This window comes from Nicotiana attenuata, unplaced genomic scaffold (assembly GCF_001879085.1).
Source record: "Nicotiana attenuata strain UT unplaced genomic scaffold, NIATTr2, whole genome shotgun sequence".
Classification (NCBI taxonomy): Eukaryota; Viridiplantae; Streptophyta; class Magnoliopsida; order Solanales; family Solanaceae; genus Nicotiana; species Nicotiana attenuata.
The window spans coordinates 2,374-21,771 of NW_017671626.1; the positions used below are offsets into that span (position 1 = coordinate 2,374).

Consider the following 19,398-nt stretch of genomic DNA (forward strand, 5'->3'; position numbering starts at 1 on the left):
GTGTGTGTATATATATATATATATATATATATATATATATATATATATATATATATATATATATATATATATATATATATATATATATATATATTACTGTTATAGAGAGCCTTAAACCTAAAATAATAGCCTAAGAACTTAAGTCAAAAGATCCCACAGTGCAGTTCGAATTTTTTTCAAAGAAATCAACTTGAATTAGGTTAACATTATTTTGTTTTTCTCTTGCTAATTCATTATATTATATAATTCAAATAAGGAAAGATTAAAACACAAAGTTTAGTTAATTAACAATTCCTAAATATTAGAACAATAAATTAAAGGACTATATTAAAAAAAGATAGTAATTTGTCTAATGTGACTAGTCTTAGTGTACGCACGTTGTGCGTGTACATATATCAATGAGTATATAATTAATAATTAATAAAATATTACTATATAATACAATTGAGTTACAAAATAAATATTAAAAAGTACAAGTTTTTGAAAATAAATAATATTAATCATATTTATATAGATCAATAAACAGAAAAAATCACGCCATATAGAAATTTTTGGACATATAATGCAAACATTAATAGGAGAATTTCTAGAACAAATTATTAATGTAAATATAAATACAAACAACACACACATCTAACCCCCATTTTGACCAACTCATAATTTTTCCTTCGCGTCTTAAAAGAATGTCATAATCAATTTATGCACGAAGAGAAAAGTCCATCACTCATTTACCAAAATTTTAAGTGCCCACTCCTCTAGTTGAATTCAAAGTTTTACTATAAACCAATATCTAAATATGTTTACAATTAATATAAAAGACTGTTAGTTATTTTTCTCACCTAATAATTATATCGAGCTTTCAAATACAACCTTTTATTTATTACGATTAATAAACTATTATCTTCTCACTTTTTTTGGGCAATAAGTACTCTAACTTTTGGTTTATCTTTGAACTTATCGCCTATCTTTAAATCAAACTTTAAAGAATAGATGATATCTTCATATTCAAATTCCTGGCCTTTGATCAAATTTACCTTTCATAACATCTTTTTATCTTTTATTTATAAATTTCCTCTCAAGTATATATTTCTTCATGCCAAAGTTCCGAAAAGGAGGTCTGTTTTCTTTCAAAATAACATGTTCTCTTTTGTGTTTTTGGTTATTAACTAATATTATAATAAATTTTAAAATATTAGCGCTAATGATAGTAATATCCAAAAAGAGATTTAAACATAGTATATATTTACGAAGCAAAAGGCACTGAAAACCTAAAATATCATTGAATATAAAGTATCATCATCGATTTTAGCAACGATTAATTCTTACTTCTGTTTTGTGGACCTTGGTTTTTTTTTTTTTTATTCATCATTAAATTCAAACTCATTTCTCTCCTTTGAATTGACAATATATTAATTTTGATTGGCTTTGAAGTAAGAGAGAATATACCTTAATATTCTTAATTATTCTTTAACTCAAGACAAAATTGTTAAAACTTGGTGCAACTTAGTTCGTTCATACTCATTAACCATAATTGTTATTAAATCTTAATAAATAAGGAATTGAAATTAAATTTTCGATTTTCCTTCTTTGGGCATAAATTAAATTAAGGACTTATAGTTATTTTAAGCAATTTAAATAAGAAGATGATTCATATAAGATAAAATCTTATTTGATTTTTGAATTCCTAAATATTAGAGTTCTTATTATAGCAAATTCATTTTAGTTAATTTTAAGTTTAAATATTATAAAAACTTAAATGACAATTATGTTTAGTGTATAATTATATGATGTAGATGTTATACATCATTACCAATTAATGGTTTATATTAAAAAATAATAAATTTATAAGTCACTTTAAACACTTTGTGCACATGAATTTTTTTTTAGATTAACACTACTCATATGGTCGAAAAAAGAAATCGACAAAAATTAGAATTTGAAAATATGTTTGGTGATTTTAACGTGTTTATGTAATAACCCAATATTTTTTTTCTTAATAAACTTATTAATTATGAGATTAGAGAATTAATTGTTAGTTATAACTATTTGGTCAAATACTAAACTGGTAAAAGGGATTTATTATACAAATAAAATAGTGCACTGGTAATTTGTAAGTAGACCAAGTTTTATAAGTATTATATATGATTGGAGACAAATTAATTAATTTAGTAGGGGGTTTAATAAATAAATAAATAAAAATTAATGGGCCTAGTCCCACAATTGTGAGCATCAAGTTATATGGGATATTTTTAAAAATAGCCAGATTTACAACTGGTCGTTCAAAAATAGCCCATTTTCAAAAGTAATCGTAATTTAGCCACTTTTTATGTAAAGATAAATCTGAGCGAAAACACTGTTCAAAACCCGGAAAATACTCCAGTAGATTATGCTGGAGTTCCAGCATAAGTATACTTGAACTCCAGCATATTATACTGGAGTTCCAGGATAGTATGCTAGAACTCCAGCATAATATGATGGAGTTCCAGCATAAATACACTAGGACTCCAGCATATTATGCTGGACCGGTATACTTTGTTGGATCCACTATAATATACTGGAGTTTGGAGCACCAGTGCTCCAGTCTCCAGTATATTATAGTGGATCCAACAAAGTATACCAATAATCAACCTCGGGCCCGCTTGGTCAAAACACGAGGTTCGGACCAAAATCAAATCACCCATTCATCCACGAGCCCAAATATGTAATTATTCCCAGAATTCGACCCTAAAACGAGGTCTAAATCACAATTAATCAAAAAGCCCTAGTTCTACCCAAATCCCTAATTTTCTACCCTTAATCTCATGATTTAGGCCTAGAAATCTAGTGGGTGTTGATGGAAAATGAAGAAAATGAGTCTAAGATTACATACCTATGAGTTTGTGGTGAAATCCTCTTTCAAAAATCGCCCAATTTGGAGTTGAGATGAAGAAGTTATGAAATTTTGAAGAAGTCCCGTAATGGCTACTGTTTTAAAATCGCTGGGCAGACCTTCCGCGAATAGCAGCCTTCCTCAGGCTTATGCGATCGCGAATCCTCTTACGCGTTCGCGAAGGGTTGGCCCCCCTGACCTTCGCGTTCGCGGGCCTATGAACGCGTTCGCGTAGAGGAATGTTCACTTCCCAGACCAGCCCCCTATTTACACTATGCGTTCGCGGGACGTGGGTCGCGTTCGCGTAGAGCAACCCTCCAGTGCTCCGCGTTCGCGACCCTTCCCTCGCGTTCGCATTGAACAAAATCACCCCTGTCCCCATTTACCTTACGTGATCGCGAGAGTGACTACGCGATCGCGAAGAATAACAGGCCTGTGCACCTGTTGCAGATTTTCTGCAATTTTTCCTAAGTTCAAAACTTCCCGAAACACATCCGAAACACGCCCGAGCCCTCGGGGCTCCTAACCAAACACACGTACTAACTCAACAACATCATACGAATTTATCTGTGCGATCAAATCGCCAAAATAAACTCGATAACAACGAATTAAACCTCAAAATCAAAGGATTTTTCTTAAACTTCATAAAACATCAACTTTAGCAATTTAAGTCCGAATCACGTCAAATGTTATCCGTTTTTCATCAAATTTCACAGAAACATCTTAAATCATATATGAGACCTGTACCGGGCGCCGGAACCAAAATACGGGCCCGATACCATCGTGTTCTAATCAGATTTCATTTTAAATTTCCTTGAGCCATTTCAGAAAATAATTTTTCTTTAAAAATTCACTTCTCGGGCTTGGGACCTCGGAATTCGATTCTGGGCATACGCCCAAGTCCCATATTTTTCTACGGACCCTCCGGGACCATCGAATCACGGGTCCGGGTCCGTTTACCCAAAATGTTGACCGAAGTCAAATTTATTCATTTTACAGTCAAAACTTATCATTTTTCACAGATTTTCACATATATAATCTTTCCGGCTACGCGCCCGGACTGCGCACGCAAATCGAGGTGGGGGCTAAAAGAGGTTTTCAAGGCCTCGAAAATACAGAATTAAATTTAAAAACAAGTGATGACCTTTTGGGTCATCACATCCTCCACCTCTAAAACAACCGTTCGTCCTCGAACGGACAGAAGAAGGAAATACCTGAGTCGGGGAAAAGATGGGGATAACGGATCCGCATATCGGACTCGGACTCCCAGGTCGATGCCTCAGCAGGCTGACCTCTCCACTGAACACGAACAGAAGGAAAACTCTTCGATCTCAACTGACAAACCTGCAGGTCTAGAATAGCTACCGGCTCCTCCTCATAAGACAAGTCCTTCTCCAACCGGATAGTGCTGAAATCTAACACGTGAGATGGATTGCCGTGATACTTCCGAAGCATGGACACATGAAACACTGGATGCACGGCTGATAAGCTCGGCGCCAATGCAAGTCTATAAGCCACCTCTCCCACTTGATCAAGAATCACAAACGGACCAATGAACCTAGGGCTAAGCTTGCCCTTCTTCCCAAATCTCATCACGCCCTTCATAGGCGACACTCGAAGCAATACCCGGTCACCGACCATGAAAGCCAAATCTCGAACCTTGCGGTTGGCATAACTCTTTTGCTGGACTAAGCTGAACGAAGCCTATCCTGAATGATCCTGACCTTGTCCAAAGCATCCTGAACCAGATCCGTACCCAACAACCGAGCCTCTCCCGGCTCAAACCATCCAACCGGCGACCGACACCGCCTACCATATAAGACCTCATAAGGAGACATCTAGATACTCGACTGGTAGCTGTTATTGTAGGCAAACTCTACTAAAGGCAAAAACTGATCCCACGAGCCTCCAAAGTCAATGACACAAGCTCGGAGCATATCCTCCAAAATCTGAATAGTCCGCTCGGACTGCCCGTCCGTCTGGGGATGAAATGCTGTGCTCAACTCAATCCGTATGCCCAACTCTCGCTGAACTGCTCTCCAGAAACGCGAGGTAAACTGCGTACCTCGGTCCGAAATGATAGACACGGGCACACCATGAAGGCAAACAATCTCCCGGATATAGATCTCGGCTAACCTCTCGGAAGAATATGAGACTGCCACATGAATGAAATGTGCTGACTTGATCAGCCTATCAACAATGACCCACACTGCATCGAACTTCTTCTGGGTCCGTGGGAGTCCAGTAACGAAGTCCATAGTGATCCGCTCCCACTTCCACTCAGGAAGCTCAATCCTCTGAAATAAACCACCGGGCCTCTGATGCCCATACTTAACCTGCTGACAATTCAAATACCGAGCCATATATGCAATGATATCCTTCTTCATTCTCCGCCACTAATAATGCTGCCGCAAATCCTAATACATCTTAGCGGCGCCCGGATGAATAGAGTACCGGGAACTATGGGCCTCCTCTAAAATCAACTCTCGAAGACCATCCACATTAGGCACACAAACTCGACCCTGTAATCTTAAAACTCCATCATCACCTAGGGTAACCTGCTTGGCACCTCCGTGCTGCACCGTGTCTCTGAGGACACACAAATGGGGATCATTATACTGCCGATCTCGGATACGCTCCAATAATGAAGAGCGAGCAATTGTGCAAGCTAACACACGGCTGGGCTCAGAACATCCAACCTCACGAACTGATTGGCCAAAGCCTGAACATCCAAAGCAAGCGGTCTCTCACCGACCAGAATAGAAGCTAGACTGCCCATACTGGCTGACTTCCTACTCAAAGCGTCGGCCACCACATTGGCCTTTCCCAGATGATATAAGATGGTGACATCATAATCCTTCAACAACTCCAACCACCTTCTCTGCCTTAAGTTCAACTCATTTTGCTTGAACAAATACTGAAGACTCTTGTGATCCGTGAACACCTCACGTGCCACGCCATACAGATAATGCCTCCAAATCTTCAACGCGTGGACAATGGCTGCTAACTCCAAGTCATGAACCGGATAGTTCTTCTCGTGAACCTTCAACTGCCGCGAAGCATAGGCAATGACCTTGCCATCCTGTATCAACACCGCACCAAGTCCAATACGAGATGCATCACAATAAATTGTATAAGGCCCTGAATCTGTGGGCAAAACCAACACTGGTGCCGTAGTCAGAGCTGTCTTGAGCTTCTGAAAGCTCGCCTCACACTCATCCGACCATCTGAACTGGGCACCCTTCTGGGTCAACCTGGTCATCTTAGATGAAAACCCCTCCACGAACCGACGATAGTAGCCTGCCAATCCCAAGAAACTCCGAATCTCTGTAGCTGATGCTGGTCTAGGCCAGTTCTTGACTGCCTCAATCTTATTCGGATCAACCTGAATACCCTCTGCTGACACCACATGACCCAGGAATGCAACCGAACTCAACCAGAACTCACACTTCGAAAACTTAGCACACAACTGACTATCCCTCAAGGTCTGAAGAACCACTCTAAGATGCTGCTCGTGCTCCTCTCGGCTGCGGGAATAGATCAAAATATCATCAATGAAGACTATCACGAACGAATCCAAGTAAGGCCTGAACACTCGGTTCATCAAATCCATAAAAGCTGCTGGGGCATTTGTCAACCCGAATGACATCACCAAGAACTCATAATGCCCGTACCGAGTGCGGAAAGCTGCCTTAGGGACATCGGATGCCCTAATCCTCAACTGATGGTAGCCAGATCTCAAGTCAATCTTTGAAAATACCTTGGCACCCTGAAGCTGATCAAACAAATCATCAATACTCGGCAGCGGATACTTATTCTTGATCGTAACCTTGTTCAATTGCCGGTAATCAATACACATCCTCATCGATCCATCTTTCTTCTTAACAAACAACACTGGCGCACCCCAAGGCGAAACACTGGGTCTAATGAAACCTTTCTCAAGCAAGTCTTGCAATTGCTCCTTCAACTCTTTCAACTTAGGCGGGGCCATACGATACGGCGGAATAGAAATGGGCTGAGTGCCCGGAGCCAAATCAATGCAAAAGTCGATATCCCTGTCGGGTGGCATACCCGACAGGTCTGAAGGGAATACCTCAGGAAACTCACGAACAACCGGCACAGACCCAATAGAAGGAACCTCAGCACTAGAATCACGAACATAGGCCAAATAGGCCAAATACCCCTTCTCGACCATACGCCGAGCCTTCACATAGGAGATAACACTACGGGTAGAATGACCAGGAGTCCCTCTCCACTCCAAACGAGGTAAACCCGGTAAGGCTAAAGTCACAGTCTTTGCATGACAGTCCAAGATAGCGTGATAAGGTGATAACCAGTACATCCCTAATATGGCACCGAAATCATCCATGTCCAGAAGAAGCAAATCTACACGAGTCTCAAGACCTCCAATAACCACCATACATGAATAATGGACGTGATCCACTACAATAGAATCACCCACCGGCATAGACACATAAACAGGGTCACTCAAAGAATCACTAGGCATGACCAGATACGGCGCAAATAAGACCGAAGCTTCTCTACCACAAACCAGAACAACACCTGCACCTCCACCTCTAATACCTCTACCTTCGCCTCTAGCATCTCTATTTCCACCTCTAATACCGCTACCTCCCCCTCTAATACCTCTCTCTGAGTGATGTAATAGACACATAAACAGGGTCACTCAAAGAATCACTAGGCATGACCAGATACGGCGCAAATAAGACCGAAGCTTCTCTACCACAAACCAGAACAACACCTGCACCTCCACCTCTAATACCTCTACCTTCGCCTCTAGCATCTCTATTTCCACCTCTAATACCGCTACCTCCCCCTCTAATACCTCTCTCTGAGTGATGTGGAGAAACTTCTCCAGAAATAGCTGCGTGAACTGCTCCTAAGTCGAAGCTGGCGATCCGGCTAGTCTAGTCAAGCAATAATCTCTCCACCAAGTCTTGGCGGATCCAGACAAGCGAAAAGTAGCAAAATCGACCCCATTGTTCTCAACTATCCCCATGTTTCTGAGAACCTCATGACAGCTGTGTTGATAATCCTGGGGATCCTCAGTAGATGCACCGCTAAATGTAATAGTGAAGAGCTTGGGGAAACTTATCCAATCTCCACAAAGCCTCCGAAGACGTAGCTGATCTATCACCGGTCTGTGCTGCTGCCCGACTGAAGAAGCGGTACATGACCTCTCCATTCGCGAAAGGACAAGAGTAGAGGTTTCAATTTAGCATTGAGAGAACAAAATCGCACGACAGGAAAGAATGAATGTGAAGTTTTTCCTAACTCTGTAGCCTCTGGGGGATAAATACAGACGTCTCCGTACCGATCCCTCAGACTCTACTAAGCTTGTCTGTGAACTGTGAGACCCATGTAACCTAGAGCTCTGATACCAACTTGTCACGACTCGGATTTTCCACCCTCGGGAATCGTGATGGCGCCTACTAATGTGGGCTAGGCAAGCCAATTATGTGAACAACTTACCTTTTTACCCATCTTATATTCATTAACAACTGCGAAGTAATATCATTTAAACAGCGGAATTGAACATAAGCAGAAGAAAAAGCAATAAGCTAGCTGAACATGAATCCAATACAATTGTTTGAGTCTCGACTACCCAGAACTGGTGTCACAATTTCACAGACGGTCTAAGAATACTACAAATAAAGGGGCTAAAAGAAATAAATACAACACTGTCTCTAGAAATGTATGAAAGAAACAGGAATAGTAGATAGAAGGAGACGCCAAGGCCTGCGGACGCCTGCAGGACTGCCTCGGGGCGCCTGATGAGCAAGAATCAGCAATCCCAGTGCGGTCCGAAGTCTACAACACTGGGGTCTGCACAAAAGAGTGCAGAGTGTAGTATCAGCACAACCGACCATGTGTTGGTAAGTGCCTGGCCTAACCTCAGCGAAGTAGTGACGAGGCTAGGACCAGACTACCAAATAAACCTGTGCAATTTAACTATATACAGCAGAAAAGAAGTACAGAAAGAAACATTCATATACAGTCAAGTATGGGAGGGGGGAAAACATGCTGCGGGGAAACATCGAATAGTAGCAGAAGAGCAACAAGTAAATATGAGGATCACCACAGTTCAATTGAAAATAGGAAGGGGAAATCATGCTACGGGGTACAACAAGTATCAACAGGAAACCATCAATTTAGTGTAGAGAAACCGTAACACAGTTATCAATAAAAATTAGGAAATCAAAGACAAGTGCACGGCATCACCCTTCGCGCTTTTACTCTCTCTAACCAAAACAATACACGGCATCACCCTTCGTGCTTTAACACTCTTCCTCACCAAAATAATACACGACATCTCCCTTTGTGCTTTACGCTTTTCCTCACCCAAACAACAATCACAAGAAAAATTAGGGTAAGGGAATCTATAACCTTGAAATAAAACCAAATAACAACAGAAAATCAGTAAATAAACGTAAAGGACAACAAAACTCAATTGTCAGCAAGAATCAGGGAAATCAAAGACAGTGCACGGCACCACCCTTCGTGCATTTACTCTCGTCCTCACCATAAGAATCAATACAATAGGCACGGAATGGTACGTCGTGCGGCACGGCATCACCCTTCGTGCTTTACACTCTTTCCTCACCATGAAATCAATATAATAGGCACGGAATGGTACATCGTGCGGCACGACATCACCCTTCGTGCTTTACACTCTTTCCTCACAAAACAAACAATGCACGGCATCACCCTTCGTGCTTTAACTCTCTTCCTCACCCATACAACAATCACAAATAATAGGGCAAAGAAATAAAGAAAATTTGCAATAAGAATCCCGGCAAGGGAGCAACAAGTCAACAATTAAATCCCGACAAGGGAACAACATCAATAACATCCACATCCTGGCAAGGGGAGATAACAAATAAATCAACAATAGCCCGGCAAGGGTGACAACATAATGATCTCTTCTCTTTCTCACTTTTACTTCACAATTCACTTCACAACTCGAGCAAATGCTCTAGAGGTTCAACTATCACTTATATTTTCACAATTCATGTCACATCTTGTGGCAGGCGTGCCACCCGCTCCCATTTCATTATATCTTGTGGTAGGCGTACCACCCGCTCCCAGTTACAACCAACAATAATCACAAGGAATCCCGGCAAGGGAACAAGAACAACATAATAACTTTCCGATAAGGGAACAATGATAATAATAACATGTGAGGCATAATAAACCACAACGGAGTCATAACAGATTATAACACAAGACTCACGGGCATGCTTGACACCAACGTGTAGATACTCGTCACCATGCCTATACGTCGTACTCCACAATTAACATGTAGCAAATATACACGACTCCTAATCCCTCAAGCTAAGGTTAGACCAAACACTTACCTCAAACTTCCACGGTCAACTCAAGCCTCAAGCACCGCCTTTCCTTTCGAATTTGGCTCCAACACAATTGTATCTATGCATAATCGATTCAATAACATCAATAAATGCTAAACAATCCAATTCCAATGCTTAATTATAGCTTTCTAATCATTCTTCCCAAAAATCCAAAAATCGACCCCGGGCCCGCTTGGTCAAAACACGAGGTTCGGACCAAAATCAAATCACCCATTCATCCACGAGCCCAAATATATTATTATTCACAGAATTCGACCCCAAAACAAGTTCTAAATCACAATTAATCAAAAAGCCCTAGTTCTACCCAAATCCCTAATTTTCTACCCTTAATCTCATGATTTAGGCCTAGAAATCTAGTGGGTGTTGATGGAAAATGAAGAAAATGAGTCTAAGATTACATACCTATGAGTTTGTGGTGAAATCCTTTTTCAAAAATCGCCCAATCTGGAGTTGAGATGAAGAAGTTATGAAATTTTGAAGAAGTCCCGTAATGACTACTGTTTTAAAATCACTGGGCAGACCTTCATCGCGTTCGCGATGGGTCTGCCGCGTTCGCGAAGAGCAGCCTTCCTCAGGCTTATGCTATCGCGAATCCTCTTACGCGTTCGCAAAGGGTTGGCCCCCCTGACCCTCGCGTTCGCGGGCCTATGAACGCGTTCGCGTAGAGGAATGTTCACTTCCCAGACTAGCCCCCTATTTACACTATGCGTTCGCGGGACGTGGGTCGCGTAGAGCAACCCTCCAGTGCTCCGTGTTCGCGATCCTTCCCTCGCGTTCGCATTGAACAAAATCACCCTTGTCCCCATTTACCTTACGCGATCGCGAGAGTGACTATGCGATCGCGAAGAATAACAGGCCTGTGCACCTGTTGCAGATTTTCTGCAATTTTTCCGAAGTTTAAAACTTCCCGAAACACATCTGAAACACGCCCGAGCCCTCGGGGCTCCTAACCAAACACACGTACTAACTCAACAACATCATACGAATTTATCTGTGCGATCAAATCGCCAAAATAACCTCGATAACAACGAATTAAACCTCAAAATCAAAGGATTTTTCTCAAACTTCATAAAACATCAACTTTAGCAATTTAAGTCCGAATCACGTCAAATGATATCCGTTTTTTATCAAATTTCACAGAAACATCTTAAATCATATATGAGACCTGTACCGGGCGTCGGAACCAAAATACGGGCCCGATACCATCGTGTTCTAATCAGATTTCATTTCAAATTTCCTTAAGCCATTTCAGAAAACAATTTTTCTTTAAAAATTCACTTCTCGGGCTGGGACCTCGGAATTCGATTCCGGGCATACGCCCAAGTCCCATATTTTCCTACGGACCTTCCGGAACTGTCGAGTCACGCGCCCGGACTGCGCACACAAATCGAGGTGGGGCTAAAAGAGGTTTTCAAGGCCTCGGAAACACAGAATTAAATTTAAAAACAAGTGATGACCTTTTGGGTCATCACAGCATATGAATGTCTTCTTGCCTATGGATAGGATGTACCCATTTTCTTGAGTGCGCAAGTTTCTTTAGTTTTGGCTCTATATTAACCTTTAGTTATCATCTATCAAGGGCTCCACGTATGGTGCATTGGGATTGTGTCTTGCGTACCGCAATCTCTGATATCGAGGTGAGCCAAGTCGTCCTTCAGTATCAAGTTTTAGATGGTGTGGCAAATACTTCTTATACACTGTAGAATCTGCTTGCTTGTTGTAGGTTGAATATGCAGACATCAAGGAGAAGACATTTCTGAATGTTCCTGGATATGAAGAGCCTGTGGAGTTCGGGGTGCTGACATCATTTGCTTACCCCTTGGAAGGTGGCCTTGGTGAAATTGTTGTGGCGACCACCAGAATTGAAACTATGCTTGGTGATACTGCAATTGCTATACATCCTGAAGACAAAAGATACAGTCACCTTCATGGGAAATTTGCTATTCATCCATTCAATGGAAGAAAGCTTCCAATAGTTTGTGATGAAATTCTTGTAGATATGAACTTCGGGACTGGTGCTGTTAAGGTACTTTATATCCTTATATTTTGAATGTGGAGAAACAATTCCTTGTATATCCAAATATCCATCATTGCTTATGGACCATTTCTCTGAATATCCTTGCAGATAACTCCAGCCCATGATCCTAATGATTTTGAGGTTGGACAGCGTCACAAACTTGAATTCATTAGTATTTTTACTGATGATGGGAAAATAAATAGGAATGCAGGTGCATACTTTGAAGGAATGCCTCGTTTCAAAGCTCGTATATATGGAAATTTGTTCTTATTTATGACAATTTATGAGGTCTTGCATGTAAAAAATCCATGGACGTCTTCATCAAAAAATAAAAAAAGATCCATGGATGTGATATACCCACTAGCATCAGAAATATCCATGTTTGTACCCATGTCTATCCAGCATGAGTATGTCAAGGTATATGAAGAAATTGAAATATAGTAGCCATAAAGGTTGGTCTACCTTTATATATTCTTTCTCTGTTTGAACCCATAATTCCATGTCCAGGAAAAGGTAAACAAATTGTTCTCAGGCATGTGTTAGCATAAATGAAAGAGTATTTCGACAATGTAAGAAGTGTGTTGTACATGTTCTAAAAAATATATATTCTATTGGGCATTGTGTTTATGACCATTCTGTACAATCCATGGTTCAAATTTGATGGGTGCCTAATATACAAGTACCCTTCAAATAGAATTTCCAATTTGCTATATGTATGTGCGCGCGCACACGCGCGTCTCTCTACATATGTATTTGCTATGTGTGTGTCTGTCTGCACACAAACACACAAATACATGTGCTATATGATAGTATAGCCTAGGCCAACATACTTAAGATGATTTATTATAAAAAATCCTGTATTAATTATTATTAAAGTATCATCGAAATATTGGCTTTTCATATATTTTCATATACTGTAGATGATTTTTTTATGTTATGCGTTTATCAAATATGAATAATACTAGTAAGTCTATGTAAAAAACTTCAGATGTCCCAAAACAGAAAATGTCATATGTATCAGGGCGGAGGCTATGATTCCCTATTACAACCACTACACTCAGAACTAGGGAAATTAAGACTTACATGGCATGAGCTGCATTCAGCTTATTAACGAAAACAAGTTATCCGTAGGGTCTCAGTAGCAGAGGATCTATTAGCAGATCTCCAGAAGCCTTGGTAGCGGTTCTCCATCTTTGAACTTCCGGTTCAATGAGTGTCCAGGTCTTGCTGTTTGCGTTTCTTTTTCGAAACTTTGTTTACCACGAGCATATAATACACGAGTCAAATTAACACCTTATACTTCAGACCTAGTAGACTCCATAACATAAAGTGAGATGGATTATGAGTATTTTATTACTTGGAATTGGGTGAAACTACATTCTGTTCCAACTTGTTCTTTTTGGTATGTAACATCATGTTTGACTTTTAGCTTTATGAGTTCTTGAGACTTTTGAAGTGTGCTTAAGTTTGTTACTTATGGAGCTATGTTATGTAAAATGGGGCATAGGGCTTTTTATGAGAGACTTGAATAATTCAAAGATAGTAATCTGGGATAATGGGATAAGACCTATGTTGCGCGGACTCTCCAAAATGCTGCCGCACCCGTGTTGGATCCTCCAAAAATACACTACTTTTGAAAGATCCGACACGAATCCGGCAACATCTTTGGAGAGTCCGAGCAACATAGGACATGACTTAGTTGAGTAGGATGTGGCTAAGATGTGATGTCTGGTTCATGTTACAGGGTCTCTACAGGGGTGCTAAGGATAATGAGATGCGCCTTGGGATTTGTTCAAGAAGCAATGATGTAGTGGAACCTCTTATAAAGCCCCAGTGGTTTGTCAACTGCAAAAATATGGCCAAACAGGCTTTGGATACTGTTATGGATGATGACAATCGGAAAATGGAGATCATCCCAAAACAATATGCTGCTGAATGGAAAAGGTACTTTTGGATCTGGCCCCTAAAAATGCTTTGATTAAATGACTGCAATGGTTTAAATGAGATGCTAATTTGTGTCCCCATTACCCTACCCATGTGTAGACTAGTGCATTTTGATGGGTCTAATGACTGTTTTAGGTTCTTCTATTCGTTATTGTCTTGTTCGTGGTGGAAATGGATATTCTATCATTTACTTTTGTGCAATTATCTCATCAGATATAGATGTGTACATGCAAAAAACTTGGTTGTGTTTTTTGTTATGGATTTTAAATATAAACTTTATAAAGGATGTTTTGTGCTCTTTTCTTGATTCATCACTTGCTTAAAAATCTGTTGTGTTCCATGTCACAAAGACTTGTGTGGTGAACATGCAGATGGCTTGAGAATATTCGTGATTGGTGCATCTCAAGACAGCTTTGGTGGGGTCATCGTATTCCTGCTTGGTATGTGACACTGCATGATGATAAGCAGAAGGAATTTGGTGTTTGTGATGATCACTGGATTGTTGCTAGAAATGAAGAAGAGGCTCGAGATTTGGCTTGTAGGAAATTTTCAGGGAAGGAGATTGTTGAGCTCTCTCAAGATCCAGATGTGCTGGATACCTGGTTTTCATCTGGTCTTTTCCCATTATCTGTATTGGGGTGGCCAGATGATACTGCGGATTTAAAAACATTTTATCCAACTTCGGTTCTTGAAACTGGACATGATATTCTCTTCTTCTGGGTTGCACGTATGGTGATGTTGGGGATAACGCTGGGAGGTGACGTACCATTTACGAAGGTTAGCAAACTTCATCATCCCTCGTAGAAAATGCCAATTTTTCTTATTGAGATTTATGCTATAAGTGGAGTCTGATTCTTTGAATCTATTTTAGGAGCAGTTGATATGCTAAGATAGTTCTGTTTCCATGATCCATGGCTTTTTCAGTGCTTAAAACAGAATTTTAAGTAGAGTGCTTCTGAAAGTTAAATTTTCTTTTTATCTACTAAAAAAGACAAAAAAATCCGCATTTTATCTACATGTAGTAGTTATGTAACTTGATCTTTCTGTTGAGATCATAACAGATCTTATTTATTTTAATATGTTTTGCAGGTTTATTTGCATCCAATGATCCGTGATGCACAGGGACGTAAGATGTCCAAATCATTGGGAAATGTTGTTGATCCTCTTGAAGTTATTAATGGAATTACCCTTGATGATCTTCATAAGAGATTAGAGGAGGGAAACCTGGATGCCAAAGAACTTGAGAGGGCAAAAGAGGGACATGCAAAGGACTTTCCTAAAGGTATTCACGAATGTGGTGCAGATGCTCTTCGATTTGCCCTAGTCTCATATACTGGCCAGGTTAGTCACATTTGTGTCTTGAAATTTAATAAGATGTTTCTTTGGAACTTTCTTTGGATATTATTAACTTTTTTGTTTTGTCCTTCCAGTCCGATAAGATCAATCTGGATATCCAGAGAGTGGTTGGGTATCGTGAATGGTGTAACAAACTATGGAATGCCATTAGGTTTGCCATGTGTAAACTGGGTGAAGATTACACCCCTCAGAAAAAGATAGTTCCTAGTGAAATGCCTTTTAGCTGCCAGTGGATACTCTCAGCGCTTAACAAGGCCATAGCGAAAACTGTCTCATCCCTTGAATCTTATGATTTCTCCGATGCAGCAACAGTGGTATATTCATTTTGGCAGTTCCAGTTGTGTGATGTGTTTATAGAAGTAATCAAGCCATACTTTGCCAGTGATAATCCAGAATTTGTATCTGCAAGAAGATTTGCTCAAGACACTTTGTGGCTTTGTTTAGATAATGGGTTGAGATTACTTCATCCATTTATGCCGTTTGTCACCGAAGAATTATGGCAGCGGCTTCCTGCTAGCGGGAATTCTATAAAGAAAGAATCTATAGTGATAAGTGATTATCCTTCAACTATAAAGGTATGATTTAAGCACAAATTTTAAAAACCAGAATATTAGATACATTACCTCCATTGGTGTCTGTTAAAGTGTAGTTTTCCCCCCCCTTCTTATCCTCTATCTTTTTGCCGTTGGTTCTGGTGTGATGTTCTAGAGTCTTAATGATTACTCTGAGTTGTATGGTATCTATTTTCGAAAAATCTATGTATCGGATCACGCATGTATGTTGTTAAACTTCTCATCAAGTATGTGTGAAAAGAAACTTATGTACGCAATTTGTTTTTCAAGAATATGTATTTGGAATATGTTAGCTTGCTTGAGGGTCTGAAAAAGGCTGATTATCAAGATGAGTCTAGTAGTGGAAAACAGGTCTTAATATAATGCTCCATGCTAGCTGCTAACATGATTATTATGTTGTTTAATGTCCATGTTATTTGACGTCTGTTCATTTCTTCAGAGCTGGAATAATGATAGTGTGGAAGCTGAGATGGAAAAGGTTTCATCCATCGTTAAAGGACTGAGGTCGAAGAGGGCATTGTTGCCTCCAAAGGAGAGATTTGCAAGGTAATCTTCTGTCTTCTAGGTGAACTTAATCTTTTCATATAAAGAGCATTTCAAGTGACATTTTTTGGTTCCCTTTGGTAATTGTTTGAGGGAAAAGTTATATGGTATGACAACTTAAAAGCAAATTTGTTCTCTATGATGGAAAGAGTTAAAAGTAGTCTTAGTTTGGGTTGGAGTATATTAAAAATAAAGAAGTTTCAAGTGCCTTTTCATTAAATAATCGACAATCAATGAATTAGTTAATTTTTCATTCCTAATGCAATCTCTTATCTTGGTTGTTCATAATATCAATCTTCCTTGCCCATCTTTAGAAGATTGGAATTTGCTATTTCAGCTTTCATACAGCTGCAGTTGATATTATTGTTGAGTTGTAATTTCTTTAGGGACCTATGCTAAATTCCACAAGATAAATAATGTATGATACTTGAACGAAGGATACCAACATGCTATGATCTGCTTGTTTATGTGTTTGTGAATCATTCAAAAAGTGATACATCCTTTTAATGCATACAAGTGACTTCAAGAGAGATTGATATGTTAGGCTCTCTTTTTATGGCTTGATGTGATAGTCTGGTTTGGAAAAGAAAAAAGCTTTTCATAAAGACAATAACGACTTTTAACTTTCCAAACTAACAGTGGAATCTTGCTATCCTCAGGCTGGAAGCAATTGTGCTTTGCCGGACAACTGATACCGTGGAGGCCATAAATAAACGCAAAATGGAGATTTGTACTCTAGCTACATTGTCATCTTTGAAGGTATCTCTCTCTGTCTTGTTTGTTTGTTTTTTATCCGAAACATCTTCATCTCCTCCTTATGGTATCTTCGCGGTTTGTGAAAGAAGAGAAAAGATGTATTGGTATTGTTGCTTATTTATGGTCTGATTTGAGAACGATGGTTTATAATTTTGTTTTAATTGAACATCGGTATTACCTGGAAAATAAATCCAACAAATGCATGTGGTTTGTGAGTTTGCGCAACTGCGCTGTAAAAACTAGTTTTGTCGTTTTGCAATTGCATAAAAAACATGTCATTCATCCTTGCCTTCCCTATTATTTTATGATAAAGCAAATGATTTTATTAATAATGGAAAAATTTCCCGGGTACAGAAGTATACTAATAAGTAGAGAATCTACATGCTTATTTCGTTGATACCTTTCCTTTTCCACACGGTATGAAGCTGGAAATAGCAGAAAAGACCATGTGATGGCATATGCATTGGTTTTCAATTATATTTTCTCATTTTTCTTACTGCCTAGCTACTTTTCTTGCATTAATTTTCACCAGGTCTCAAGTGACAGTGATGAAGCTCCAACATCTGTCACAGTTTTTCTAGAGGAAAAAGGGACTACTAGTAACTCAGAGGCTGAAGTTGAAAGGCTTGAAAAGAAGAGAGAAGAGACGAGGAAGTAAGTGAAATTTCATAGAGAAGTATTGTTTGTTTGCAGAATTGTTTTTCTAACTAGTAGAATAAGTGCCTCTGAATTTCTCCCCGGAGCTAAACAATCTTTATTTTCTGTCAAACAGAAGCATTTCCGTTTCAAAAAAATAAAATAAAAAATTAGTAAAAGATATTGCGTAAAAGATCAATTTATGTTTTCACTAGATGTTAATATACAACTGGCATGTTATTCCTTTGATTAATCCGAAATCATGTTCCTCCTTTCCCCCTGTGTTCTGCAAGTGAGTGCTTTCATCCCAAGGTATTTGTACCAACTTCTGTTCAATCAGTGCTTCCATTTGAAGAATCGTGCAGAATGTCATTTGGCTTTTGTTCACTCGGCTGTCTTCATTCAAAAGTGAACTCAAGTGGATATTGTGAAATTTGAGTCAGTTTATATTGTGAAGTTCACAAGCAGTTCAATTTGCCATGTACAATGTACTAACTCTTTCTTCTTTTGCAGGCAGTGTGAAAACTTAAGCAAAATCATGAGTGCCTCTGGCTACAAAGAGAAAGTTCCGCCTAACATCCATGAAGACAATATAGTGAAACTTAGTGTCCTAAAGCAAGAAATGGAATCAATTGAAGAAAGTATTGAGCGTCTCATGTTAAATTGAGGCGCAAAATATTAAGTCTCATATTTGTGATATACCAAGGTGGTTTTTGTAACTTTTCTTTTGCAACACTTCTAATATCTTTGTAACGTTATTGAAGTTGGTACAGATGGGCTATTTGCTACTAAAATTCTCTTGTAAATAATAATTTACCAATTAATTAAGCAACAACTTTTGATCATCAGACTTGGTGTAGATCTCCTTACAAATGTAAATTAAAAGATTAAAGTCGAATTATAGTTAAACTTTTGACTTATTTAATTTCAACATTATATGATATTATTAACATACCTGCCTTCAATTCAAAATTGCTGAAGATATTGATAAATGCGGACATATTGCCTTATGAAGGAGATGAAAGACGCTTGAGGAGTTGCTATTGCAATCAAGTCTTTTCTTTTGTGGGTTAATATATATCTGAAAATGAATACTAGTGCTTAAACTGATATAAAAAAGATAGCTGAAAAATGAGTAGTAGAAACCGTTAAAGCTGATAACAAACAATTTGATCAGATTTTTATTTCCTTCACTTTTTACAGAGTAAACATCTGAAGATAGTAGACCAAATTGAGTTAGTAGAATTTAGAGGCTAATGTCTTTAAAATTCCCATTTCCCTGAAATTTAAAAAATGTTTTAAGTTGTGATC

General features: G+C 39.0%; 1 protein-coding gene across 1 annotated transcript in view; it reads left to right on the plus strand.

Annotated features, from left to right (window-relative positions):
- Nucleotides 1–18,845, plus strand: part of LOC109209380 (valine--tRNA ligase, mitochondrial 1-like) — a 20,896-nt gene extending 2,051 nt beyond the window's left edge. Inside the window, exons 2-13 of the mRNA XM_019372639.1 lie at nt 11,828–11,900; nt 11,987–12,289; nt 12,389–12,577; nt 12,788–12,793; nt 14,025–14,224; nt 14,596–15,001; nt 15,314–15,565; nt 15,655–16,155; nt 16,592–16,698; nt 17,355–17,454; nt 17,984–18,105; nt 18,601–18,845. Coding sequence (XP_019228184.1) covers nt 11,828–11,900; nt 11,987–12,289; nt 12,389–12,577; nt 12,788–12,793; nt 14,025–14,224; nt 14,596–15,001; nt 15,314–15,565; nt 15,655–16,155; nt 16,592–16,698; nt 17,355–17,454; nt 17,984–18,105; nt 18,601–18,754 — 2,413 coding nt within the window. The 3' untranslated portion in view covers nt 18,755–18,845. The remainder of the gene's footprint in view (nt 1–11,827; nt 11,901–11,986; nt 12,290–12,388; nt 12,578–12,787; nt 12,794–14,024; nt 14,225–14,595; nt 15,002–15,313; nt 15,566–15,654; nt 16,156–16,591; nt 16,699–17,354; nt 17,455–17,983; nt 18,106–18,600) is intronic.
- Nucleotides 18,846–19,398: the final 553 nt, after the last annotated feature.